Source organism: Dryobates pubescens, chromosome 13 (genome assembly GCF_014839835.1).
Source record: "Dryobates pubescens isolate bDryPub1 chromosome 13, bDryPub1.pri, whole genome shotgun sequence".
NCBI lineage: Eukaryota > Metazoa > Chordata > Aves > Piciformes > Picidae > Dryobates > Dryobates pubescens.
The window spans coordinates 19,759,162-19,784,160 of NC_071624.1; the positions used below are offsets into that span (position 1 = coordinate 19,759,162).

The 24,999-nt window shown below is 58.5% G+C and overlaps 1 protein-coding gene across 2 annotated transcripts in view; it reads left to right on the forward strand.

Moving 5' to 3' along the window:
- Positions 1 to 24,999, forward strand: part of KCNAB1 (potassium voltage-gated channel subfamily A regulatory beta subunit 1) — a 72,691-nt gene that overhangs the window by 42,545 nt on the left and 5,147 nt on the right. For both annotated transcript variants that reach the window (XM_009906592.2, XM_009906594.2), the window contains exons 2-9: positions 2,062 to 2,105; positions 13,597 to 13,634; positions 15,129 to 15,208; positions 16,393 to 16,437; positions 17,222 to 17,266; positions 17,660 to 17,703; positions 20,079 to 20,165; positions 24,904 to 24,989. In XM_009906592.2, the coding sequence (XP_009904894.2) occupies positions 2,062 to 2,105; positions 13,597 to 13,634; positions 15,129 to 15,208; positions 16,393 to 16,437; positions 17,222 to 17,266; positions 17,660 to 17,703; positions 20,079 to 20,165; positions 24,904 to 24,989 (469 nt within the window). The remainder of the gene's footprint in view (positions 1 to 2,061; positions 2,106 to 13,596; positions 13,635 to 15,128; positions 15,209 to 16,392; positions 16,438 to 17,221; positions 17,267 to 17,659; positions 17,704 to 20,078; positions 20,166 to 24,903; positions 24,990 to 24,999) is intronic.

Sequence of the window (24,999 nt, forward strand, 5' to 3'; positions counted from 1 at the left end):
GGGAAAGCTTTGCAGATGTGCTGCTGAGGGAGGTGGTTTAGTGGTGAGCTGGCAGTGCTGGGTCCAGGATTGGCCTTGATGGGACCTTGAGGGTCTCTGGAGTGCAGCCAAAACAACTGGATGCTTTTACCAGACAAGCCCAAACTGGTTGGCAGTGCACAGCAGCACTTCTCCAAAGGGCATCCTTGGAGATCCTGCCTCTCTGGAGACATTCAAGACCTGCCTGGATGTGTTCCTGTGTGGTCTGCTCTAGGTGATGCTGCTCAGGCAGGAGGCTTGGACTGGATGATCTCTGGAGGTCCCTTCCAGCCCCTAACATGATTCTGTGACCCTGCTGTCTGCAGAAGTGAGCTGAAAGCCCCAGTGCCATGCTGCTGGGCTCCCCTGTCCTGCTGGAAGGTTGGCAGAGAGGCTCTGGGGCAGGCAGGAGGCTGCTGGGGCTTTGCCTTTTTCCCTTGGGCAAAGGGCTGAGCTTTGTGGCGGTGGGGAGCAGGGGAGGGATTAGCAGCCCCGGGGAGGGATTAGCGTCACCGCTGCTGCTCCGGGCAGGGCTGGGCTCTGCTAGGCAGGGCTCCTGCTGTGCTTTCACTCAGGAAAAGAAGGGGAAAAAAAGGATTTTAAAAAACAACAGAAAAGAGAAGGGGAAAGAAAGGAATCAGGTCATTGCCTCCTCCGAGCGTGCTGTGAGCCTGGAGGGCTTTTGGAGCTGGAAACGCAGCTCCAGCTCCTCCAGCAGCCACTCCAGGACAAGTCTCTGTCTGTCTTGGATGTTCCCACGGTAAATGTTGGGGTACAGGAGCAGCCCTGGGAGGTCTTAGAGTCACAGAACTGTCAGGGCTGGAAGGGAGCTCAAGGCTCAGCCAGCTCCAACCCCCCTGCCATGGGCAGGGACACCTCACACCACAGCAGGTTGCTCACAGCCACCTCCAGCCTGGCTGCAAACACCTCCAGGCAGGAGGCTTCCACTACCTCCCTGGGCAGCCTGTGCCAGGCTCTCAGGGTCTTGGGGAGTGGAGTCTCCATCTCTGAAGAGATTCCAAACCCACCTGGATGTGTTCCTGTGTGACCTTCTCTAGGTGACCTTCTCTTGGCAGGGGGCTTGGACTGGATGATCTCTAGAGGTCCCTTCCAATCCCTACCATCCTGTGACTGTGTGAGAGAACTTGAGCTCAGTGTTGTGAGGCAGCTGGTGGCAGGGATTGAGGTGCTGCCTCCCTTTGGGCTGGGACTTTGTGGGGGGAATGCAGGAGGTTGGGTCCCCAGCACTAAGCAGCCCAAGGTCTGAGGAGGTTTGGGTCCCCAGCAGCAACCAGCCCAAGGTCTGAGGAGGTTTGGGTCCCAAGCAGCAACCAGCCCAAGGTCTGCAGGAGGTTTGGGTCCCCAGCAGCAACCAGCCCAAGGTCTGCAGGAGGTTTGGGTCCCCAGCAGCAACCAGCCCAAGGTCTGCAGGAGGTTTGGGTCCCCAGCAGTTTCCAGTCCATGTCTGCCGGAGGTTTGGGTTCCAAGCAGAAACCAGCCCAAGGTCTGCAGGACCTGGGGTCCCCAGCAGCAACCAGCCCAAGGTCTGAGGAGGTTTGGGTCCCAAGCAGCAACCAGCCCAAGGTCTGCAGGACCTGGGGTCCCCAGGTGTGAGACACAACTGAATGTATCTGGGTTTATTCCCAGCTCCACACAGCTTAGTGAGGCAAAGGATGAGGGCAGAGCATTTAGCCTTCCCCAAGCCAAGAGCTGAGGCAGAAGCTGCCTCTTTTGGGCAAAACCCAAGGACTTACCATCACAGACTTGTTCTGGTTGGGAGAGACCTCCAAGCTCATCCAAGTCCAACCCCACCATGGCCACCAAACCCTGGCCCCAGGTGCCACAGCCACAGGTTTCTGGAGCACCTGCAGGGCTGGGGACTCCACCACCTCCCTGGGCAGCCTGTGCCAATGGCAAACCTCTCCAGACTCCAATGCAAACAGCTCCAGGCTTCTCCTCTCCAGCTGCTGCTTTCCCATGGGGTTAACTTGTGTCCCTTGAGGGCTTAACAACAGTGTCCTAATGATTTCCTTTTCCTTCTAGGAACCTGGGGAAATCTGGGCTGAGAGTCTCGTGCCTGGGGCTGGGTGAGTAACCTCTGTGGTCAGCAGCCACACACTGCTCTTGTACTGCAGCCTAAAAAGTGCCTTCTCGGAGCTCCAGCCTCTGCTGGGTCTTGCAGGTGCCTCCTAGCAGAAGCCTTTAGGTGTGTTAAGAGCTCTGGGCACTAGCCAAGCTCTTTGCCCCTGGTATGAAGTGATGCTTTCCACCCATAGCACCCCTGAGGAACCTTCTAACCTGACTTGACCACCCCCCACCCCCCATGGAGGGCCACAGGAGACATCCATGAGTGCCTTCAAGACCTCTACATGTCAGACCTCCAGCCCTAGGAGCTGACACAATCTGTTGGAGCCTCTGTTCCAGGAAGGAGCTGGAGGTGCTGGAAGGTGTCCAGAGCAGGGCCATGAGGAGGAGCAGAGGGCTGGAGCTGCTCTGCTGTGAGGACAGACTGAGGGAGTTGGGGTTGTGCAGGCTGGAGAGGAGAAGGCTCCCAGGAGACCTCATTGTGGCCTTCCAGGATCTGCAGGGGGCTGCAAGAAAGCTGGGGAGGGACTTGTGAGGGTGTCAGGGAGGGATAGGACTGGGGGGGATGGAGCAGAAGTAGAAGTGGGGAGATTGAGATTGGCTGTGAGGAAGTTGTTCCCCAGGAGGGTGGTGAGAGCCTGGCACAGGCTGCCCAGGGAGGTGGTGGAAGCCTCCTGCCTGGAGGTGTTTGCAGCCAGGCTGGAGGTGGCTGTGAGCAACCTGCTGTGGTGTGAGGTGTCCCTGGCCATGGCAGGGGGTTGGGGCTGGCTGAGCCTTGAGGTCCCTTCCAGCCCTGACAGCGCTGTGACTCTGTGTCGGTTTTCTTTCACCCAGCGTGCAGACCTCGTGGTTTCTGTTGTGTGCTGATGTGAGAGCTGAAGAATCCCTTATCAATCATTTATCTTATCAATGGTTAACCAAAAGAGCCTCCATAAGCCCTGCAGCACCCCCAGGCCTGGCCCTGCAGCTCCTGTAGTGGTGCCTCTGGCCAGCATCTGCTGGCTGAGGCTGGACAGCTCCAGGTGGTTTCACTCATGCAAGTAACTGCTGGCAGCTGAAGCATTCATGTGGAGAACACTTTCAAGTCCATCTGTATGAAACCCCCAAGAGCTGTGGGGAGGAGGAGAGTGCTCCCTGCAAGCAGCACCCTGTGCTGCAGGGCTGGGGCAGCACAAGTGTGAAGGTCCCAGGGATGTGCAGAGATTCCCCTGACCAGGGGATGGATGCTCTGCTCCGCTCCAGCCCCTTGCTGAGTTGGGCTTTGTGATCCCCAGGGATCAGAGGCATTGGAATGTTGTAGTGGTAGGATGAAGGGGTTGTTACCTAACACCTCCTGACAACTAAACCACGGCTCCAAGTGCCACATCCAAGCCTTTTGTGAACCCCTCCAGGGCCTGGGACTCCACCACCTCCCCGGGCAGCACATCCCAATGGCCAATTCCTCTTTCTGGGAAGAACTTTCCCTTGGGTGTTGGGCTTTTTTCTCTGCTTCTTCTGTTCTTTGGGGGTTTAGTGGGTAGAGAAACACAGAATGCATTGGCTAGGAAGGGACATTTGAACCTCATCCTCAATGGAAGAAGGACATGGAGAGACTTGAAGGTGTCCAGAGAAGGGCAACAAAGCTGGGGAGGGGTCTGGAGCACAGCCCTGTGAGGAGAGGCTGAGGGAGCTGGGGTTGCTTAGCCTGCAGAAGAGGAGGCTCAGGGGAGACCTTCTTGCTCTCTCCAGCTCCCTGAAGGGAGGTTGTAGCCAGGTGGGGGTTGGTCTCTTCTCCCAGGCAAGCAGCACCAGAACAAGAGGACACAGTCTCAAGCTGTGCCAGGGGAGGTTTAGGCTGGAGGTGAGGAGAAAGTTCTTCCCAGCCAGAGAGATTGGCCCTTGGGATGTGCTGCCCAGGGAGGTGGTGGAGTCCCCATCCCTGGAGGGGTTCACTAAAGGCTTGGATGTGGCACTTGGAGCCGTGGTTTAGTTGTCAGGAGGTGTTGGGTGACAGCTTGGACTTGATGATCTCTGAGGTCCTTTCCAACCTGTTTGATTCTATGATTCTATGAAATGGCTTTGAGCTGGGAGAGAGCAGACTGAGAGTGGAGATGAGGAAGAAATTCTTGGCAGTGAGTCTGGGGAGAGCCTGGCACAGGCTGCCCAGGGAGGCTGTGGCTGCCTCCTCCCTGGAGGTGTTCAAGGCCAGGCTGGATGAGGTCTTCAGCAAGCTGGGCTGGTGGGAGGTGTCCCTGCCCATGGCAGGGGGTTGGGACTGGCTGAGCTTGAAGGCGCTTCCAACCCATTCTGTGAGCCTTGAGGAAAGCAGCTGGCTGTGCTGGACTCCCACAGTCCTGCCCTGGGGGCAGAATGGGTGCCAGCACGTTGGGAAGCTGCCTTCTGCCCACATCTGGTACCTGCTGCAGCCGTGGGCATCCCCTTCCAGCGCCCTGCTCTCTCCCCAGCTGCTTCCAATTGTGCCCCAGGGTTTAGGTCATTTGGCTGGGGGTTTGTTGGGGTTTTCTAACAGGCTTGGAGAGTGGATTTTGAACCTGGAGTGGGCTGTGAAAGTCACCCTGCATCACAAGCCATAAATAAGGTCTGCTGTGCCAAGAAGAGCTCTTCTGCTGGCTAAAATAGAGCCAAGCCTTTGAAAGCAGTTGTCTTCTCTGTGCAGAGGTTTGATTTATCATCCTTAGCTGTTGTGGTGGAGGAAAGAGATGGGAAGGAAGCAGCAGGAGAAAAGGGGGGGGGGGGGGAGAGAGAAGGGGAAGGAAAAAAACCCCAAAGCCAACATTTTGCAGAGCTGCTCTGTGATTTCAAGCATGTGGAGCTGCAGCAGCAGCTAAATTTACTGAGAGGCTTTGTGAGTGCAGCTGTGTGGGAGGAGTGGGGGCTGAGCAGGGAGCAAAAGGCTGCTCTGGGTGGGGGGAGAGCTTCTGGCCTTCAGGTTAGGGCTCTGGGCTTCAGCTTGGGGCTTCAGTTTGGAGCTCTGGGATCAGTTTGGGGTTTGGGGCTTCAGTTCGAGGCTCTGGGCTTCAGTTTGGGGCTTGGGGCTTTAGGTTGAGCCTCTGGGCACTGGTTTGGGGCTCTGGGCATTGGTTTGGGGCTTAGAGCTTGAGGCTGAGGATTCAGTTTGGGGCTCTGGGCTTCAGGTTGAGGCTCTGGGCTTCAGGTTGGGGCTTGGGGGCTTTAAGTTGAGGCTCTGGACTTCAGACTGGGGCTTGGGGCTTTAGGTTGAGGCTCTGGGCTTCAGTTTTGGGCTTGGGGCATCAGTTTGAGGGTCTGGGCTTCAGCTTGGGGCTTGAGGCTTTAGGTTGAGGCTCTGGGCTTCAGTCTGGGGCTTGGGGCATCAGTTTGAGGGTCTGGGCTTCAGTTTGGGGCTTGGGGCTTTAGGTTGAGTCTCTGGGCTTCAGATTGGGGCTTGGGGCTTTAGGTTGAGGCTCTGGGCTTCAGTCTGGGGCTTGGGGCATCAGTTTGAGGGTCTGGGCTTCAGTTTGAGGCTCAAACATCCACTGGCCTGGGATGGTGGGGAAGGGTCCAGCCTGCACCCAGGTGCTCAGAGCATGCAGGGCTGAGCATTGGATGTTAGGAAGAATTCCCTCACTGAAAGGGTTCCCAGGCTGTCCAGGTGGAGTCCCCATCCCTGGAGGTGTTGAAGAGCTTTGTGGATGTGGTGCTGAGGGCCATGGTTTAGCCAAGGACTAATGTCCAGGACTTGATGATCTTAAAGGTCTTTTCCAGTCAGCAGTTGAGTGAGGCTGTGGTGTGCTGGTGGCTCAAGTGCCAGACCAGAGCCATGTGCCAGGATCCAGCCAGGGATAAAATTGTACTGGCAGGAGGAGAAGCTTCAGCTTCCAGCCTGGAGCTCTTTCTGTTCCCTGCAGAGGTGACACATCTGCTGGCAGAGACTTTGTGAGCTGGTGGATTTGGCAGCACAGAGAGCCCAGCAGCCATCACACCTTGCTGGGCTGTGGTGGAAGTGGAGCCAAAGCCACTTCTGACTAATTCCTGGAGGTGGGAATATCCAGTTAGGAAGCTGCTTCCCAAGGCAAGGGGCAGGAGGTCTTGGGGAAGGACCTGGTGGACAAGTTCCCCATGAGCCAGCAGTGCTCCCACATGGCCAAGAAGAACAATGGTGTCCTGGGGTGGATCAAGACAGGTGTGGGCAGCAGGTCCAGGGAGGTTCTCCTCTCCCTCTACTCTGCCCTGGTGAGGTCATGCCTGGAGTTTTGTGGGAGGAGGAAGATGATCCTCAGAGGTCCCTTTCCCTGTGGCATGAAGATGATCCTCAGAGGTCCCTTTCCCTGTGGCATGAAGAAGATGATCCTCAGAGGTCCCTTTCCCTGTGGCATGAAGATGATGATCCTCAGAGGTCCCTTTCCCTGTGGCATGAAGATGATGATCCTCAGAGGTCCCTTTCCCTGTGGCATGAAGAAGATGATCCTCAGAGGCCCCTTTCCCTGTGGCATGAAGAAGATGATCCTCAGAGGTCCCTTTCCCTGTGGCATGAAGAAGATGATCCTCAGAGGTCCTTTTCCCTGTGGGATGAGGATGATGATCCTCAGAGGTCCCTTTCCCTGTGGCATGAAGATGATGATCCTCAGAGGTCCCTTTCCCTGTGGCATGAAGAAGATGATCCTCAGAGGTCCCTTTCCCTGTGGCATGAAGAAGATGATCCTCAGAGGTCCCTTTCCCTGTGGCATGAAGCTGATCCTCAGAGGTCCTTTTCCCTGTGGGATGAGGATGATGATCCTCTGAGGTCCCTTTCCCTGTGGGATGAACGAGATGGTCCTCAGAGGTCCCTTCCAACCCCCATGGTGCTGGGATTCGGTGGTCTATGCCGTGGTGAGGGAGGTGGGAAGCTGTGTGAGGGCTGAGTGCCAGGAGCACAGCAGGTGGTTGGTGTGTGCTGGGGCTGGTGGGTGCCTGCTCCCAGAGCTGCTGCTGCTGGGGGGCTGCAGCGCTGCCCGCTGCTCAACCCCGACAGAAATAGCCCTGCAGAAGGTGCTTGGCATTTCCAACAGCCACTGAGGATGATTCACAACCTCAGCCAGCAGGAAGAGGTGGGGAGAAAAACAAACTGCAGAAAGTGAGAGGGCTTTGGGGTGGGGTTTGGGTTTGGTTGGGAATTTGGGGGTTGGGTGGTTGGGTTTTTTTGGCTGGGGTTTTTTAGATGTGTTCATTTTGAATCATTCCTTTTCCCCTCCCCAAGCTGATCTCTTGCTTGTGCCTCCCCCAGACTTGCTGCTTAGGAAGGCATCCCCCTCCCACCTCAGCAGGGGAGTGGTAGATAAATGAGGTGGGGGCTGGAAGGGAGCTCTGGAGCTCACCCAGTCCAAGCCCCTTGCTCCAGCAGGGCACCCCCAGCAGCTTGCCCAGCAGCACAGTGCCCAGGGAGGGGTTGGAAGCTCTCCAGAGGAGACTCCACAACAGCTCTCCACACAAGGAATGGAATGGAATGGAATGGAATGGAATGGAATGGAATGGAATGGAATGGAATGGAATGGAATGGAATGGAATGGAATTAACCAGGTTGGAAAAGACCTTTGAGATCATCCAGTCCAAGCTATCACCCAACACCATCTGATCAACTCAACCATGGCACCAAGTGCCTCATCCAGGCTCTTCCTAAACACCTCCACTCCTAGAATGGGTTGGGTGGGAAGGGACCTTCAAGATCAGCCAGTTCCAAGCCTCCTGCCATGGGCAGGGACACCTCCCACCAGCCCAGGCTGCTCAGGGCCTCATCCAGCCTGGTCTTGAACACCTCCAGGGAGGAGGACAGCCACAACCTCCCTGGGCAACCTGAGGTTGTGGCTGTCCTCCTCCCTGGGGAGGTTGTGGCTGTCCTCTTCCCTGGAGGTGTCCAAGCCCAGGTTGGACAGGAGAAACACCTTCAGGGAGGGGACAGCCACAGCCTCCCTGGGCACCCTGGGCCAGGGTCTCCTCACCCTCCCTGGAAAGGACTTCTTCCAGTCTCAGTCTCCCAGCTCTTGGAGCTCTTTGCCCACCTCCATGACTCTGGCAAGCCCAGCCCAGCCCTTTGCTCCCCAGCTCTGCCCAACTTCCCCAGCCCAAGCTGACTGTGCCTTGACCAGGGGAGGCAGCTGAAGGGCAGCATGGCCCTGGAGGGGCTGGGGTGGGGAGGGTGATACCTACCCAGCTTCCACCTGAACCCCTGCTGGTGCCAAGTGCAGCTGGCTGCGAGCAAGAGGCCTCCCAGGAGAAGATGAGATGCACAAAATGCTTTTATTGTGTCCAAGCAGCAGCCAAGGTCAGAGCTGCCTTGCTGGGTAGTGCAGCAGCCAAGTTCAGTTACACACAGCTCATCAGAGTAAAGACAGGAGGAGACAACTCAGGCAGGAGGAGCTGCTCAGGTGGCTCACACCTCCTGCAGCTCAGCCTGGGGGGAAGGGAGTAGGATACAAGGGTCCTCTGCTCTTCCCAGAGAGAGTTGTTGGCCATTGGGATGTGCTGCCCAGGGAGGTGGTGGAGTCCCCATCCCTGGAGGTGTTCAAGAGGGGGTTGGATGTAGCACTTGGAGCCATGGTTTAGTAGTCAGGAGGTGTTGGGTGACAGCTTGGACTGGATGATCCCTGAGGTCTTTTCCAACCTTATTGATTCTATGATGGAACTGTACGCAGCTGAACCCCCTGGGAAGCACTCCAGGAGCAGGAAATGCTGACTGAAATCATCTTACAAAGCCAGCTGGTGCTAGAAGATGACCAGGGGAGGCAGCTGAAGGTCAGCATGGACCTCCAGCTCGTGGACTCCAGGACCTGAGCGTTTTGTATGCCCCCAGGGCACAGCTGGTGGTGTGCTGGTGGAGCCCTGTGGGTGTGAGAGGCTGAGCAGTGCAGTGCAGGGGGTGCCTAAATAATTCCTTTTGTTCTCCTGCAGGTGCTGGGGACCTGTGTGCCTGTCAGAGCAAAGGGAAAAAGAGGCAAAAGAGTCACTTTGGGATAAATAAGCTCAGCCCTTTCGGTCTTTCATTTGTTTTCCCCCTCAGCAGAGATTCATTTTAATGCATTTCCTGCCAAAATAACCCTTCTGAAGCCTGAGCATGGGAAGCAGGCTTCCAGTTAGCTATTTATTCATTGTTTCAGCTGCAGAAAGCAGCTCCATGAGAACCTGAAACCCACTTCTCTCTTGGGAGGGGTGGGACCAGAGTGTTCCCCACCAGTGATAAGAGAAAAGACCCTCCTGGAGGTCTGTAACCAGGTAGGTGATGCTGGCACCCCCTCCCTGGAGGTGTTGAAGGCCAGGCTGGATGAGGCTTTGAGCAGCTTGGGCTGGTGGGAGGTGTCCCTGCCCATGGCAGGGGGCTGGAGCTGGCTGAGCTTGAAGGTCCCTCCCAACCCAACCCATTCTGTGAATCAATCTAACTTGAGAGGGCTCTCAGGAGACCTCATTGTGGCCTTCCAGGATCTGCAGGGGGCTGCAGGAAAGCTGGGGAGGGACTTCTGAGGCTGTCAGGGAGGGATAGGACTGGGGGGATGGAGAAGAACTAGAAGTGGGGAGATTGAGATTGGATGTGAGGAAGAAGTTGTTCCCCATGAGGGTGGTGAGAGCCTGGCACAGGCTGCCCAGGGAGGTGGTGGAAGCCTCCTGCCTGGAGGTGTTTGCAACCAGGCTGGAGGTGGCTGTGAGCAACCTGCTGTGGTGTGAGGTGTCCCTGCCCATGGCAGGGGGTTGGGACTGGATGCTCCTTGAGCTCCCTTCCAACCCTGACAATTCTATGAATCACTGAATGGTTGTCCTCCAAGAGTGGAAAATGAATTAGAAATAGGTGTGGGGTCTGCTCTGCTTTCAGCTTCTGCTCTGTGGAGGTTTGGCTTTTGCAGAGCTCAGGTTCCCCTGATGGAAATCCAGAGTTTGGGTTTAAATACCCAGGAACCATTCAGCACAGAATGTCAGAGGCTGGAAGGGACCTCTGGGGATCACCCAGTGCAACCCCCCTGGCAGAGCAGGGGCACCAAGGTAAAGTCTCACAGGAGCACATGCAGGTGGGTTGGGAATGTCTCCATAGGTGGAGACTCCACCACCTCCCTGGGCAGCCTGCTCCAGCTCTCCAGCACCCTTGCATTAAAGAAGTTCCTGCTTGTGCTCAGATGGAACTTCTGATGTTCCACTTTGTGCCCCTTGGGCTGCCCCTGGGCACCACTGAACAAAGCCTGGTGCCACCCATGCTGTAAGTATTGATCAGCATTGATGAGCTCTCCCCCCAGGCTGCTCTGCTCCAGGCTCTCAGCCCCAGGGCTCTCAGCCTTGGCTGCTCACAGAGCTGCTCCAGGCCCCTCAGCAGCTCTGCAGCCTCCCCTGGACTCTCTCCAGCAGGTCTCTGTCCCTCTTGAGCTGAGGAGCCCAGAGCTGGCCCCAGGACTGCAGCTGTGGCCTCATCAGGGCAGAGCAGAGGGGGCAGAGAAGGTCTCTCAACCTGCTGGCCACACTCTTCTTGCTGCAGCCCAGGACACCACTGTCCCTGAGGCCACAAATTCCTCTTGGTTTGTCCTCCAAGAGCTCTGATGCAGAAGGCTCAGACTGAGCCTGTTGTTTTTTCCAGGGGGAGAGAGCAAGGCTGTGTGAAGGGCTCCAGCTCTTGTTCTGTCTGCAAGCAGGGGCTGATCAAAGCAGCTCCAGCCTCAGCAGCAGGCACATGAGCTGCGTGCTGCCTCCTGCTCCAGGTTCACCTCCTGTGCCTGCTGTGAGGCAGCAGCTACCCAATGCATCTTTAATGAAGCTGTGGGTGCACTGCCTGCTGCACCAACTCCTTTCCTCAGGCAGCAGGAACTCAATTTCCCCCTCCCTCAGCAGCAGCAGAGCTCAACCCAGCCCTGCTGGCACCGTGTTGCAGGATGAGAGGACGCAGCAGGTTGGAAGAGAGCCTTGCAGGTCGCCTTGTCCAGCTGCCCTGCGGTGAGCAGGGACATCCTCAGCTGGATCAGGCTGCTCTGGGCCTCATCAAGTTTGACCTTGGACATTCAGGAGATATCCATGTCTCCAGACTCATTAAGGTTGGAAAAGACCTCTGAGGCTGAGTCCAACCATCAACCCAATGCCATCGTGGCCACTAGCCCTTGTTCCACACCTACACCACATCTACACAGCTTTGAGACCCCTCCAGGGATGGGCACTCCACCACCACCCTGGGCAGCCTGGGCCAGAGCTTGACAACCCTTTTGGGGGAGAAATTGTTCCTCAGGTCCAAGCTAAACCTCCCTTGGTGCAACCTGAGGCTGTTTTCTCCCACCCTATTGCTTGCTCCTTGGGAGCTACTTGCCCAAATCACAGTGAACTTCCCAGCTTGGGGCCTGCACCTCCCTGCCTGCCTTACAGGGGGGCAAAACAAGGAGAGGTTTGACCTTCTGTAGAGTTTTGTGAGCCAGGTGAGGCTGCACATTGAACAGTGGGTTCAGTTTTGGGCCCCTCACTCCAAGAAGGACATTGAGGGGCTGGAGTGGGTGCAGAGAACAGCCATGAAGCTGGGGAAGGGGCTGGAGAGCAGGGCTGGGGAGGAGCAGCTGAGGGGGCTGGGGGTGTTCAGCCTGGGGCAGAGGAGGCTGAGGGAGACCTCCTTGCTCTCTGCAGCTCCCTGAGAGGAGGCTGCAGCCAGGTGGGGGCTGGGCTCTGCTCCCTAGTCTCAGGTGAGAGGAGTAGAGGAAATGTCCTGAAATTGTGCCAGGGGAGGCTTAGGTTGGAGAGGAGCAGAAATGTCTTTGGTGCCAGAGTGGTCAGGGACTGTCCCAGGGAGGTGGTGGAGTCCCCATGCCTGGAGGGGTTCAGGAAACCTGTGTCCATGGCACCTGGGGCCAGGGTCGGGTGGCCATGGTGGGGCTGGGCACCTGCTTGGGCTGGATGATCTCAGAGGTCTTTTCCAGCCCAGACAACCCTCTGACTGCACGAGCCAGGGGCAGTGCTACACCCAGCTGCTGTGTGGCTCTCAAAGCCCAGGCACACGTTGTGCTGTGGCCCAAAGTGACCTCATGAGCAGGTGGCAGAAGGCACAGATGATGTCCCAGATCCTCTCTTGGGTCTCAGCAGGGCTTGCCAGGAGGTGGTCTGTAAGGTCAGGTGAGGCAGGGCAGGAGCGGTGTGTGCCAAGGCTGAGGCTGTGCTGGCTGAGCAGGGTCCCATATGGGACCTGGCACTTCCCCAGCTCACTGCCAGCGGCTCAGGAAACGTGCCCCAGCAAGGCAGCTGAAATAATACTGCTGTGGCCTGGGAAGGTGCAGGTAAATCCCCACACCCTTCCCAGCACGGGGCAGCCCTTTGCTTTCTGGTCAGAAAGAGAGAGTGCCCCAGGCTGCTCCTGATAAGGACAGCCCAAAGCCTGCAGCGGAGCTGGAGCCGCAGTTACGCGGAGCCTGAGCTCTGCTCCGGGGCTGTGCTGCTGGGGGGCACTGGGAAGGCTCCTGGCAAGAGTCACTTTGGGTTTCACACACCCCCAGTATGGGGGAGGTGGGAAGGGACCTCTGGAGACCATCCAGTCCAACCCCTGCTCCAGCAGGGCACCCCCAGCAGCTTGCCCAGCAGCACAGTGCCCAGGGGGGGTTGGAAGCTCTCCACACCAGGAGACTCCACAGCCTCTCTGGGCAGCCTGAGAGATGCCTTCAGATGCATTTTCTCCCCTTTTCACCCCAGTTTTACCCCCTTGTAGACCCTTTGGCCTCATTTTAACCCCATTTAGTCCCCTTCAATCACCTTTTAACCTCCCTTGAGCCCTCTTTAACCCCATTTGGGACCCTTCTCACCCCATTTTACCCAGTTTGGGATCCTTTTAAGTCCCATTTTAACCCCATTTTAATGCCTTTTAACTCCATTTGAACCCCATTACACCCAGGTTTAGCTCCATTTATATCCATTTTAGCCCCTTTGAACCTCATTTAACCCAATTTTAGCCCTTTTAGCCCCATTTAACCCAGCTTTAGCCCCATTTTATCCCTGTTATACCCAATTTTAGCCCCATTTAACCCAACTGCAGCCCCTTTACCCCCATTTGAACCCCATTTGACCCACTTTTAGCCCCATTTAAACCCCATTTAACCCCATTTTAGCCCCATTTTAGCCCTTTCAGCCCCATTTTACCCTATTTTAGCCCCATTTTAACCCACTTTAGCCCCATTTACCCCATTTTAGCCCCATTTAACCCAATTTCAGCCCTATTTTAACTCCTTTTAACCCAATTTTAGCCCCATTTAACCCAACTGCAGCCCCTTTAGCCCCATTTAACCCCCATTTTACCCACTTTTAGCCTCATTTTAACCCCATTTAAACCAACTTGATCCCTTTTAGCCCCATTTTACCCACTTTTAGCCTCATTTTAACACCATTTAAACCAACTTGATCCCTTTTAGCCCCATTTCACCCTATTTCAACCCCATGTAGCCCCATTTAAAGCCACTTTTACCCCCCTTTTACCCATTTTCACCCCATCTGAGCCCAAGAAGCCTCCACTCTGGGGGCTCCTTGGGCAGCCCCTCCCCTGGTAACAGCCTCCTTTGCTCTCTCTAGGGACATGGGTCACTTTTGGAGGGCAGATCTCCGACGAGGTGAGTGAGGCTGGCTGGGAGTCCAAGGCACCAAATCCCTCCCCCAGGGCTGGGATGGTTTCACCTCTGAGACCTTTGCCAATGCAACCATGGGGAGCTGGCAGAGGGCTGCTGTGCTGAGCAACACCAACCCCTGCTCCAAAAACCACCTTCATGAACCTGGCATTTCATTTCCAGGGGTCAGCTTTAATCCAATCCCTTTTTTTTTACCCCTTTAAATGACCTTTCTATTATTATTATTGATTATTATTACTATTATCATCATCATCATCATTTCCATGCTGTTCCCTCCTTCCCCTTCCTGGGGCAGGCACTGGAGATGAATTCCTCCCCACAGGTGTCACAGCCACAAGCAGGGGCTGGGCTCCCAAGGGGCTGCCTGATGATGGAGTTTTACTTTACTACTCTTTATTTTGGACATCCTGAGATGAAACCCACAGCAAGCCCGAGCTTGGTTTGCCTCTTGCCCATGCCAGATGGCTCCTAAGCTTGGGCAGTGATCCTGCAGAGCCCTGGGCAGCAGGGGGGATTTCTTCCAGCCCAGGTCCCCTGCAGATGCCAGGCATCACAAGGAGAGCAACCTCCTGGCTTCCTCCCCTCTTGCATGCAGCAGAAACCCCCAGAGGAACTCCGGCAGGAGCCCAGAGCAGGGGGAACTCAAAGCTCCCTTGGCTCATGAAGTCCCTTGGGCTTTGGTGTTTCTCCTGCTGCTGGGCTGCTGAGTTCAGGCCTGGCTCTTGGTGTTGCAGGCTGGGGTGAGAGGATTTGCCCAGTCCCTGGAGCTGCTCAAGGCCATGCTGGATGGCTCTGAGCAACCTGCTCTAGTGGGAGGTGTCCCTGCCTGTGGCAAAGGGGTTGGAGTTGATGATCTCTAAGGTCCCTTCCAACCTACACCAGTCTATGACTTTTGATTGTAAGTTTTCCTGCCCTCCTTGCTTAGAAGAAGCCCAAGTGTCCATGCATGGCACCAGAGGACTGACACACAGCCCTGTCCTTGTCTTGACCCTGCCCTTAAAGGACACTGACCATGCCTGGGTGCTCATCCACTTCCAGCCTGCAGAACCCCTCAGGCAGCAGTGGGACTGCAGAAGGACATGAAAGACCTTCAGGGCTTTACACAGCCTGGAGAGCTGCAGGGCAGCCTGCTGGGTAGCCAAAGAACCCCAAACAAAGCCTTTCTGGCATCAAACACCACAGATGTGCAGAGAACCCTCTCTAAGCCTGTGAGATTCTGGGCTACCAGAAAGCCTCTTTGAGAAGGGATTCCTGAGCTGATGCAAGCCTGAGCTGATGCAAACCTGGCCTGTGGTGCTCCTGGGGCCAGCACGTGAGCCCTTGGGTGCCCTACCAAAAGGTCCCTACCCCCTGCCCACCCCTTCCCACAGCCCTCCCACCCCCTGTGCTGCACCTTCAGGGTCGTTTCCAGGGTAGGATGGCCCAGTGGATGTTCTGGGCTGCGGTCTGCCCCTGCTCACCTCTCTGTGCTCCCCCAAGGTGGCCGAGCAGCTGATGACCATCGCCTACGAGAGCGGCGTCAACCTCTTCGACACGGCCGAGGTCTACGCCGCCGGCAAGTGAGTGCCCAGCGCCCTGCTCCGCTGCCCTCAGCTCCCCCCACGGGGCTCTGGGGCACAATCCCTCCTGAAGGAGGGGGCTCAGGCTCTGGAGGTGCTTGGCAGAGTCCCTTCTGCTCAAAGGGGGGGAGAGGAAAGCCTTGGCATTTGGAGCGCTCTGCAGAAGGGGAGCAGTGGAAGAGGGGAGGTTTGGAGTGGATTTCAGGAGGGCATTCTTCCCCAGGAGGGTGGGCAGGAGGTTGCCCAGGGGAGGCTGGGGATGTCCCCTCCCTGGAGGTGTTCCAAGCCAGGTTGGATGAGGCCTTGAGCCACCTGGGCTGGAATCACAGAATGGGTTGGGTTGGAAGGGACCTTCAAAGGCATCCAGCTCCAAGCCTCCTGCCCTGGGCAGGGACACCTCCCACCAGCCCAGGCTGCTCAGGGCCTCATCCAGCCTGGTCCTGAACACTTCCAGGGAGGAGGACAGCCACAACCTCCCTGGGCAACCTCAGGTTGCCCAGGGAGGTTGTGGCTGTCCTCCTCCCTGGGGAGGTTGTGGCTGTCCTCCTCCCTGGAGGTGGAACTAGGTCATCTTTAAGGTCCCTTCCAAGCCACCCCATTGTGTGATTCAAGAGGAAGAACAACAACAGAACTGATCCCCAAGCTCTTTGTCTGAGACCTGTCACTGGTGCCACTTGCTGCTGGCAGAGGGAGCAAAAACTCTCCTGAATAAATGAGAAGCCAGCACTCATCTTAATGGTGACAAATGGTGCAGGGGACAGCTCCTGGGCACAGCTCCTGCAGTGAGGAGCAGCTCTGGCTGAGGAAGAGCTAAGGCTCCCTCAGTGCCACCATGGAGCTGGGAAGAAGGAACATCCATCCAGAAAGACCTTGGCTTTGCCTGGGCTGCCCAGCTGGGTGCTTAGGGTAAAAGGTGGCTTGGGGACATCCCCTCCCTGCTGTGGGCACAAAGCCCCTTCCCAGAGCAGATGTAGGGCATGAGGGTGGAGGTTTGTCCCCATGGGAGTGGGTGGAGGAGATGGTTTGTGCTGATGGAGGTGACCTGTCCTGGGGTGACTGTCACCCAGGGAGGGGAGGGTGGCATGGGAAGGGTGCTGCAGGCTGGCAGCTGGGTGGCACCATCCAGAGAAGCTGGCACTGAGCATCCTCTGCCTGCCCTCAGAGTGGCTCTCTCCCTTTTGCAGGGCTGAGATCATCTTGGGGAACATCCTGAAGAAGAAGGGCTGGAGGTATGGTAGCCCTGGCTGGCATCTGCTGGCCCCCACAGATGGGAGGGAGCCTTGGCCAGGAGTCACTGCAGGAGCTGCTGGCCCAGGAGCAAGCGCTGCACTCCCCAGGCAGTGCTGGGAGCTTGCATGTGTGATGCTCCAGGCCCCTCAGCAGCCTTGCAGCCTCCCCTGGACTCTCTCCAGCACTCCTCTGTCTCCTTTGAGCCCAGGGCTGGCCCCAGACTCCAGCTGTGGCCTGAGCAGAGCAGAAGAGAGGGGCAGGAGGACTTCCCTCCACCTGCTGGTCCTTTTTGCCCTTTAGTTTTGGCTTGTGTGCTCCAAATGCTGCAGCAGGACTTCAGGGAGAGCTTCACTCCCCACAGGACACTTCCCAGCAGGGTTTTTTTCCAGTGGGGAATGAGCTCAGGCTGGGACAAAGCTGCAGGGTCTGTAACAAGCAGCCCTGGGCTTGGCTGTGAGGAGGAAGCAGCACTGCAGCCCTTGGCTGAGGGCTCTGGGGCTGGCTCCCTGCAGAACTAAAACCTGACCTCTGGGCTTGGTCACTTCACTTGAGTTCACTTCAGTCTCTGGACACCAGCCTGTGGTCACTCCTTGCCTGCTGCAGACCTGAGCATGGTGCAGGGGGAGAAGGGGCCTCTGGAACCTGCTCTAAACAGGATGCTTGCTGAGGAGCCAGGCATGGCCCCCAGTGTGGGGAGCTGGAGCACTGCTGCTGGCCCAGGGGCCATGCTCCTGAGCTGGAGTCAGTTTGGTAGCAGTGATGATGTTTCTGCTCTCTTTGCAGGAGGTCCAGCCTGGTCATAACAACAAAGCTCTACTGGGGTGGAAAGTAAGTGTCAGAGTCCCTCGTGGTGCTTGCTGCCTGCTTCTGCCCTTCCACAGCCGTGCAACCAGCTCCTGGCACCTTGGAGGGGGGCTTGGAAGCATTGGACAGGAGCTTCACAGCCAGGCCAGGCCCAGAGCAGGGCTGTGACCATGCTCAGGGAGCAGAGGGATTGCTCACTTGGGGTTGGACTCAAGGATCTCTTTGGGTCCCTTCCAACCCCTGGCACCCTGTGGTCACCATCCCCGAGGATGCTGTCCCTGAGCCCAAAGCAGGCGTGGGGGTCTCTGCTGGGACTCCCTCTTTGGGGTGGCTCAGAGCAGGATAGAAACCCAACCCTGCATGATGGTTCCCAACTCAGCCTTCCAGCAGCCATGGACCTGTGTTTGTCCTTTGCAGGGCTGAGACAGAAAGAGGGCTCTCCAGAAAACACATCATTGAAGGTACGTGGGGCTGGGGGCTGCTCATGCTTGAGTGGCCCTGGCGTGGGCATGGGGGGATGGCCTCCCATGAGCCAGGGCTGCTTGACCTGGTGTTCAAAAAAGGAGGAGGATGTGGTCTGGTGGTCGAGGAGGTGATAGGTAGAAAGTTGGACTTGATGGTGAGAGGCTCAGCAGGAGCCAGCAGGGAGCACTGGCAGCCCAGAGAGCCAAGCAGACCCTGGGCTGCAGCAAGAGAAGTGTGGCCAGCAGGGCAGGGAGGGGATTCTGCCCCTCTGCTCCAATCTGCTGAGACCACAGCTGGAGCTCTGGGGCCAGTTCTGGAGCCTCTGTGCCAGGAAGGATCTGGAGGTGCTGGAAGGTGTCCAGAGAAGGGCCATGAGGAGGAGCAGAGGGCTGGAGCTGCTCTGCTGTGAGGACAGACTGAGGGAGTTGGGGTTGTGCAGGCTGGAGAGGAGAAGGCTCCCAGGGGACCTCATTGTGGCCTTCCAGGATCTGCAGGGGGCTGCAAGAAAGCTGGGGAGGGACTTTTGAGGGTGTCAGGGAGGGATAGGACTGGGGGGGATGGAGCAGAAGTAGAAGTGGGGAGATTGAGATTGGCTGTGAGGAAGAAGTTGTTCCCCAGGAGGGTGGTGAGAGCCTGGCACAGGCTGCCCAGGGAGGTGGTGGAAGCCTCCTGCCTGGAGGTGTTTGCAGCCAGGCTGGAGGTGGTCCCATCCCTGGAACCAGTCCAGGCCAGGATGTTTGGGAGCAACCTGCTCTAGCAGGGGATGTCCCTGTTCACTGCAGGGTGCTTTGCACTTGGTGACCTTGGAAGGTCTCTTCCCACCCAACCCATTCTACCTCTTCTCCACCTTTCCTCAAGCAGGGAGAGCAACCTCACTGCTCACACAAAGCCTTCCTAGGAGAGCAACCCAGGGCTGGAACTCCCCCCAGGGCAGCCCCAGGTTAGCAATCCAGGGCTGGAATCCCACCAGGGCAGCCCCAGGTTAGCAATCCAGGGCTGGAATCCCACCAGAGCAGCTCCCTCCACCCAGCAGCAGGTGGAAGTGATTCTCCTCAGGGGATGTGGAGCTAATTAAGGCTCCTCTGTGATTTGTGAGATAAGCCCTAATTGATTACAGCACTGCTTGGCTCAGCTGCTGTTTGTGCCAAGGGAAATGAGGAGAGGGGAACTGAGGTTCATGTGCCATGTGAGGGTCGTTTGAGGGCAGGAGGAGGGAGCAGAGGAGCTGGAGGAGGCCTTGCTTTGATCTCTGCCTAGCAGAAAGCAGCAGGAGGCTGAGTTGCCTGTCCTGTATTGGCAGCTTTGGCTTGCCCTTGGCCATGGGAAGGGCTTGAGAGAGGCAGGGGTGTGGTGCTGAGGGCCATGGCTCAGCACCAGCATTGAAAGGGGTCGAGGATGGTTGGACTCAGTCTGGAGAAGAGGCTGAGAGGAGATCTCATTGCTCCCTGCAGCTGCCTGAAAGGAGGCTGGAGCCAGGTGGGGATTGGGCTCTGCTCCCAAGGACCAAGAGCATTGCTCAGCTCCCCTCTGGGGCTCCAGGCTCTCAGCCCCAGGGCTCTCAGCCTCTGCTCCTCCCAGAGCTGCTCCAGGCCCCTCAGCAGCTCTGCAGCCTCCCCTGGACTCTCCCCAGCAGGTCTCTGTCTCTCTTGAGCTGGGGAGCCCAGAGCTGGCCCCAGGACTGCAGCTATGGCCTCACCAGAGCAGAGTAGAAGGAGAAGAGAACCTCCCTTGCTGGCCACACTCTTCTCCATGCAGCCCAGGCCACCTTTGGCCTCCTTGTCCCCAGGGGCACACTGCTGGCTCATGGGGACTTTGCTGTCCCCCAGCACTCCCAGCTCCTTCCCCTTGGAGCTGCTCCCCAGCAGGTTCCCCCTCCCTGTGCTGCTGCAGGAGGTTGTTCCTCCCCAGGGGCAGGACCCTGCCCTTGTCCTGGCTGAGCCTCCTGAGCTTCCTCTCCCCCAGCTCTCAGCCTGGCCAGGGCAGGCTGCAGGCAGCACAGCCTGGGGGGGCTCAGCCTCTCCTCCCAGCTTGGTGTCATTAACAAACTGGTCAAGCATCCACTCAGGCCTTTCCTCCAGGTCCTTGATGAAGCTGCTGGACAAGACTGGAGCCAGTTCTGACCCCAGGGGGACAGCACCAGCCACAGGTCCCCAAGCAGACCCTGCCCCATTGGTCACAACCCCGACCCCAGGGGAACACCACAGGTCCCCAGGCAGACCCTGCCCCAAGGATCACAACCCTCTGAGCTCTGACCTTCAGCCGGCTCTCAACCCACCCCCAGAGTATATGAGGCAGCCCCAGGCCTGCTCCAGCCCTCAGCAGCTGTGTGGCTGGCTCTGAGCTGCTCCTGCCTCTGCTTTGCCGTCCCCAGGGCTGAAGGCTTCCCTGCAGAGGCTGCAGCTGGAGTACGTGGACGTGGTGTTCGCCAACCGGCCCGACAGCAACACCCCCATGGAAGGTCAGTGCAGGCTGCCCCCCAGGCTGGGACCTGGCTGCCCCCTGGCCTGGGCTGGGGCTGGCTGGAGATGAAAGCCAGGGCTCTGTGCTCAGCCCTGAGGTGGGGAAGCTGGAGCTGTGAGGAGGGAAGCCTCTGCTGTGGGAGCTGCTGCTGCACCTCCTCCTGGGCTGTGCCCCAGGCAAAGGAGTTTGTGGCTCCTGGGTGGGAGCTGGAGGCTCCTGCCTGCCCCAGGGGGGGCTTCCTTCCCTGCTTCCTTCAGCTGGAGTGGGTCTGGGGTGGCACTTTAAGGCAGGTTGCCTCTGGGTCGAAGGAAACCTCTATCTCCACAGCCCTGCTGCTGCCGGCTCCGGAGAGGGCACCATGGCAGCACTGCTGTGCCCTGGGCTGCCCACATAGCACCAGGGTGGCCCCAGGTTGCCCCAAACCGACCCAGGGCATGGCCAGAAACCAGAGACAGCTGCTGAGCTCCTGGGGTCACTGCCCCAAGGGCATGGGGTGCACCAGCTGAGCCTCTGCCAGGCTCGGCTGGGTGATGCCATGGTCCTCTTGGGGCATGATGGGGACCCCCTGGGGCATGGTTGGGTTCCTTTGGAGTGTGGTGAAGACTACTTGGGGCATGATGGGGGCACTCAGAACATGGCAGGGTCCCCTCAGGGCATGATGGGGACACCCAGGGCATGGCAGGGTGCCTTTGGGGCATGGTGGGGACACCCAGGGCATGGCAGGGTCCCCTCAGGGCATGATGGGGACACCCAGGGCATGGCAGGGTCCCCTCAGGGCATGATGGGGACACCCAGGGCATGGCAGGGTCCCCTCGGGGCACGGTGGCACCCCCTGGGCACGGAGAGCCGTGCTGCTCTGCCCAGGGCTGGGCTCAGCCTTGGTGCCTCGGCTGCCCAGCCCTCCCCCGTGGTGGGGAATGGTCCTGGTGGTGTTCAGAGCATTCCAGGCAGGGAGTGGAGCTGGGGAGGTGGAGGAGCCGCGGGCGCCTGCCAGCCTTAATGACGGCTGCTAATTGCCGGTAGCCACCCGGGGGGGTTGGTGCCTGCGGGTGCAGCCCAGTCCTGTCCCCCTCGGTACCTTCTGGGCTTCGTGCCCCGTTCACTGGCCCCCAGCCCCCGTCCCTGCCCTCCTCTGCTGCCCCCGGGAGCTCTCACAACCATTCACCCCGCGGCAGGGAGGCAGCGGGAGGAAGGCTGGCGGGCTGCAGGAGCTGTCACACGCAGCTCAGACCCAGCCCAGAGCCTGGCAGCTCCCCCTGCAGCTCCGGCCGGACCCTCCGCAGCGCTTAGTGCCCGTGGAGCTGAGAGCCGCCGGGGCCCGGGCGGGGGGCACTGCCCCTCTGCTGGCCGAGCGGCGCCGGCCTGGGAGCCTGGGAGCAGTGCAAGGATCTGCAGCAGCTGCTGAGGGGAAGGGAGCTGAGATGATGTAGCCTGGGGAGGGGAATGACCTCCCTGCTCACTCAGTTGCCATCTGATGAGGCAGTGCTGAGCACATCCCCCCCCGTGCCAGCCTGGCACAGCTGAGCCCAGGCCTCTCCAGCTCTCAGGACGCTGCAGATCCTGGCAGCAGCCCCTGGCAGCAGCCCTGGTGCTGGGTGAGGCTGGCAGCAGGGTGAAAAAAAGGACATTTCTCCTTATGAATGGCCTGGGTGCTGCTGCTGCCTCCCTACTTGGGGCTTTTTTTATGCTTCACCTACTAAGCCACTTCCATCCCTGAGCATCTGCTGAGCCATCTGTTGGTTCCTCGCTGCCTGGCAGGCACAGGCAGTGCACAGCTACCCCCACAAGGCACCAGCCCTGCTCCCTCTCCTTGCTGTGCCCAGGCTTTTCCCATCTGAGCAAACAGCACCTCCTGAGGGAGAGCCATTGGGAGCTGACCCAGAGAGCTGACCCAGAGAGGTGCCCCAGAGAGGTGCCCTGCTGGTGCCAGCAGGTGAGGGTTGTGCTCACAGGGGTGGTATGCTGCAAGGGGTAACCAAATCCATCAGAGGATGAGCTGGGGCTGATCCTTTTGGGTCCTGCATTTGCTGCCTGCAGGGAGGTTGAGGTTCCTCTGCCACTGCTTGGGGTCTGCCATCCTCTGTGGGTGTCAGAGACAAAGACAGGCTGAGGGAGCTGGGGCTGTGCAGCCTGCAGAGGAGAAGGCTCCAGGGGGACCTCAGAGCTGCTGCCAGGACCTGCAGGGATCCTGCAGGAAGGCTGCAGAGAGACTTTTCCTGAGGGTGTCTGAGCCAGGCCAAGGGGGATTGGTTTGGAGCTGAGGCAGCAGGGTTAGAGTGGAGCTGAGGAAGAAGTTGTTCAGCAGGAGGGAGCTGAGCCTCTGGCACAGGCTGCCCAGGGAGGCCGTGACTGCCTTCTGCCTGGGGGTATTCAGGGCCAGGCTGGGTGAGGCTGAGGCTAGCTGAGGAGTCCCTGCCCCTGGTGGGGAGGTTGGAGCAGAGGAGCTCTGATCCCCCAGCTGCTCCTGCAGATGCTCTCTGTGACCCCAAGAGGCTGTCCCAGCCGAGGGGCAGCACAGCTCTGCCTGCATGGACAGAGGCTGCTGGGGAGTGCCCTGATGAGACCCCCCCCCAAACACTGTCACAGTGCTGGGGGACTGGGCACAGGCTGCAGAGCTGGCAAAGCAAGGAGGGAAGGTGACAGGGTTGCTATCAGAGACCTTTCAGCCACTCCCAACTTCTCCTTCTGCTGCTGGGGGGCTGCTTTCTGGCCTCTGAAACAATTCCTTTGTGCTTCAGGACCTCTCCCCAGCCTGAAGGGCTGCCACTTGTGCCAGGCTGGAGGGGTCCAGGGTGACAGGGTTGCTCTTCACAAGCCTTCTCCATCCCCTTGGGAGCAAGCTCTGGGAAACAACAGCAGAGAGATTTCAGCTGCTTTGCTTTTTTTCCCCCCTCCCCTCTCTGAGTTGACTTCATTTTAGGTGGAAAGGAGTAGAGGTGGGAGGAAGGCAAACAAGCCTGGACTGAGATGTGTAAGAGGCGTGTGATGAGAGGCTGAGCAGAACTCCTCCGTGGCAGCCTGGCAAAAAATAGACAACTGAATGCAGGGAGAAGCTGCAGCTGGTGCCAGGGATGGGAGGATGGGAGGGATGGGAGGGATGGGAAGGGTGGTGGTGGAGCTGCCCGTGGCACCCAGCACGCCTGTGGGCAGCAGAGTGGCAGCATTGGGGGGGATGGGGGTAGGGGGGTTGGGCTGGGCCAAGGCTGGGGCTGAAGTGCTTGGAAATAGGGAAAAGGGTTGGCTGGACTGGGATGTGCCAGGGGTTAGGGCTGGGCTTGGCCACCAGGTGGTTGATAGAAGCTCTCCATCAACCCTTCTGCCTCCCCAAAGGGAAAAGGGGAGGGAGGCTGATGGGTGGAGGAAGACCTCTGGGTCCTCATGGACAGGAGGATGATCCACAGCCAGCACTGTGCCCTTGTGGCCATGGAGGCCAAGGGCATCCTGGGGTGCAGCAGGAAAAGCATGTCCAGCAGGTCTAGGGAGGTCCTCCTCCCCCTCTGCCCTGCCCTGCTGAGGCCTCAGCCAGAGCACTGTGCCCAGCTCTGGGCTCCCCAGCTCAGGATGGGCAGGGACTTGCTGGAGAGGGCACAGCAAAGGGCTCTAGAGAGGCTGAGGGCACTGAAACCTCTCTGTGAGGAGGAAAGGCTGAAGAGAGTTGGGGCTGGGGAGTGTGGAGCAGAGCAGCCTGAGGGGGATCTCATCAATGCTGATCAATGTTTCAAGGGTGTGTGGCAGGAGGGTGGCACCAGGCTTTGTCCAGTGGTGCCCAGGGGCAGTGGGCACAAACTGAGCATCAGAAGCTCATCTGAACAGGGGGAGCAGCTTCTGTAATTTCAGAATGCTGGAGGCCTGGAGCAGGCTGCCCAGAGAGGCTGTGGAGTCTCCTGGTGTGGAGGGCTCCCAACCCCCCCGGGCACTGTGCTGCTGGGCAAGCTGCTGGGGGAGCCCTGCTGGAGCAGGGGGTGGTCTCCCTTTCAAGCCCTGCTGTCCTGTCCTCCGTGGCAGATGGGTGCTGGCAGCTAGCAAATGCAAGCCCCCTCTCTCCCCTGCTCCATCCTTCAGCTGGTTTCTCAGCTGCTGCCCCCCTGTGTCGAGTTTCCACAGACACTTCATCAGGTGGTGCTGGGCAAGGGCTGGCACAGAAGCCTCTCTCCACCCCCTGGGGGATCGGTGTCTCCACTCTGACGCTTCCACCGCTCCCCCAGCCCTGCCCTAGCAGGGAGGACGCGGCAGAGGTGCTGACCAGTGCTGAAGCTGCTCAGGTCCTTGGTGTCCCTGCAGAAGAGGAGGCTCAGGGCAGAGCTTCTTGCTCTCCACAGCTCCCTGAAGGGAGGGTGCGGCCAGGTGGGGGTTGGGCTCTAATCCCAGGCAATGAGCACCAGAACAAGAGGACACAGTCTCAAGCTGTGCCAGGGGAGGTTTAGGCTGGAGGGGAGGAGAAAGTTCTTCCCAGCCAGAGAGATTGGCCCTTGGGATGTGCTGCCCAGGGAGGTGGTGGAGTCCCTGTCCCTGGAGGGGTTCAAGGGGGGATTGGATGTGGCACTGGGAGCCATGGTTGGGTTGTCAGGAGGTGCTGGGTGACAGCTTGGCCTTGACGACCTCTGAGGTCTTTTCCAGCCTGATTGATTCTGTGGTTCCTGGGTGGCTCTGGGGAAGGTTTGGTGCTGCCCAGGAGGCCTCCCTGCGGTTCTCACAGCACCTTTGGGTCTGTCCTTCCTCCCCCTCTCCCCCTGCAGAGATTGTGAGGGCCATGACCCACGTCATCAACCAGGGCATGGCCATGTACTGGGGCACGTCGCGCTGGAGCGCCATGGAGATCATGGTAAGGCTTG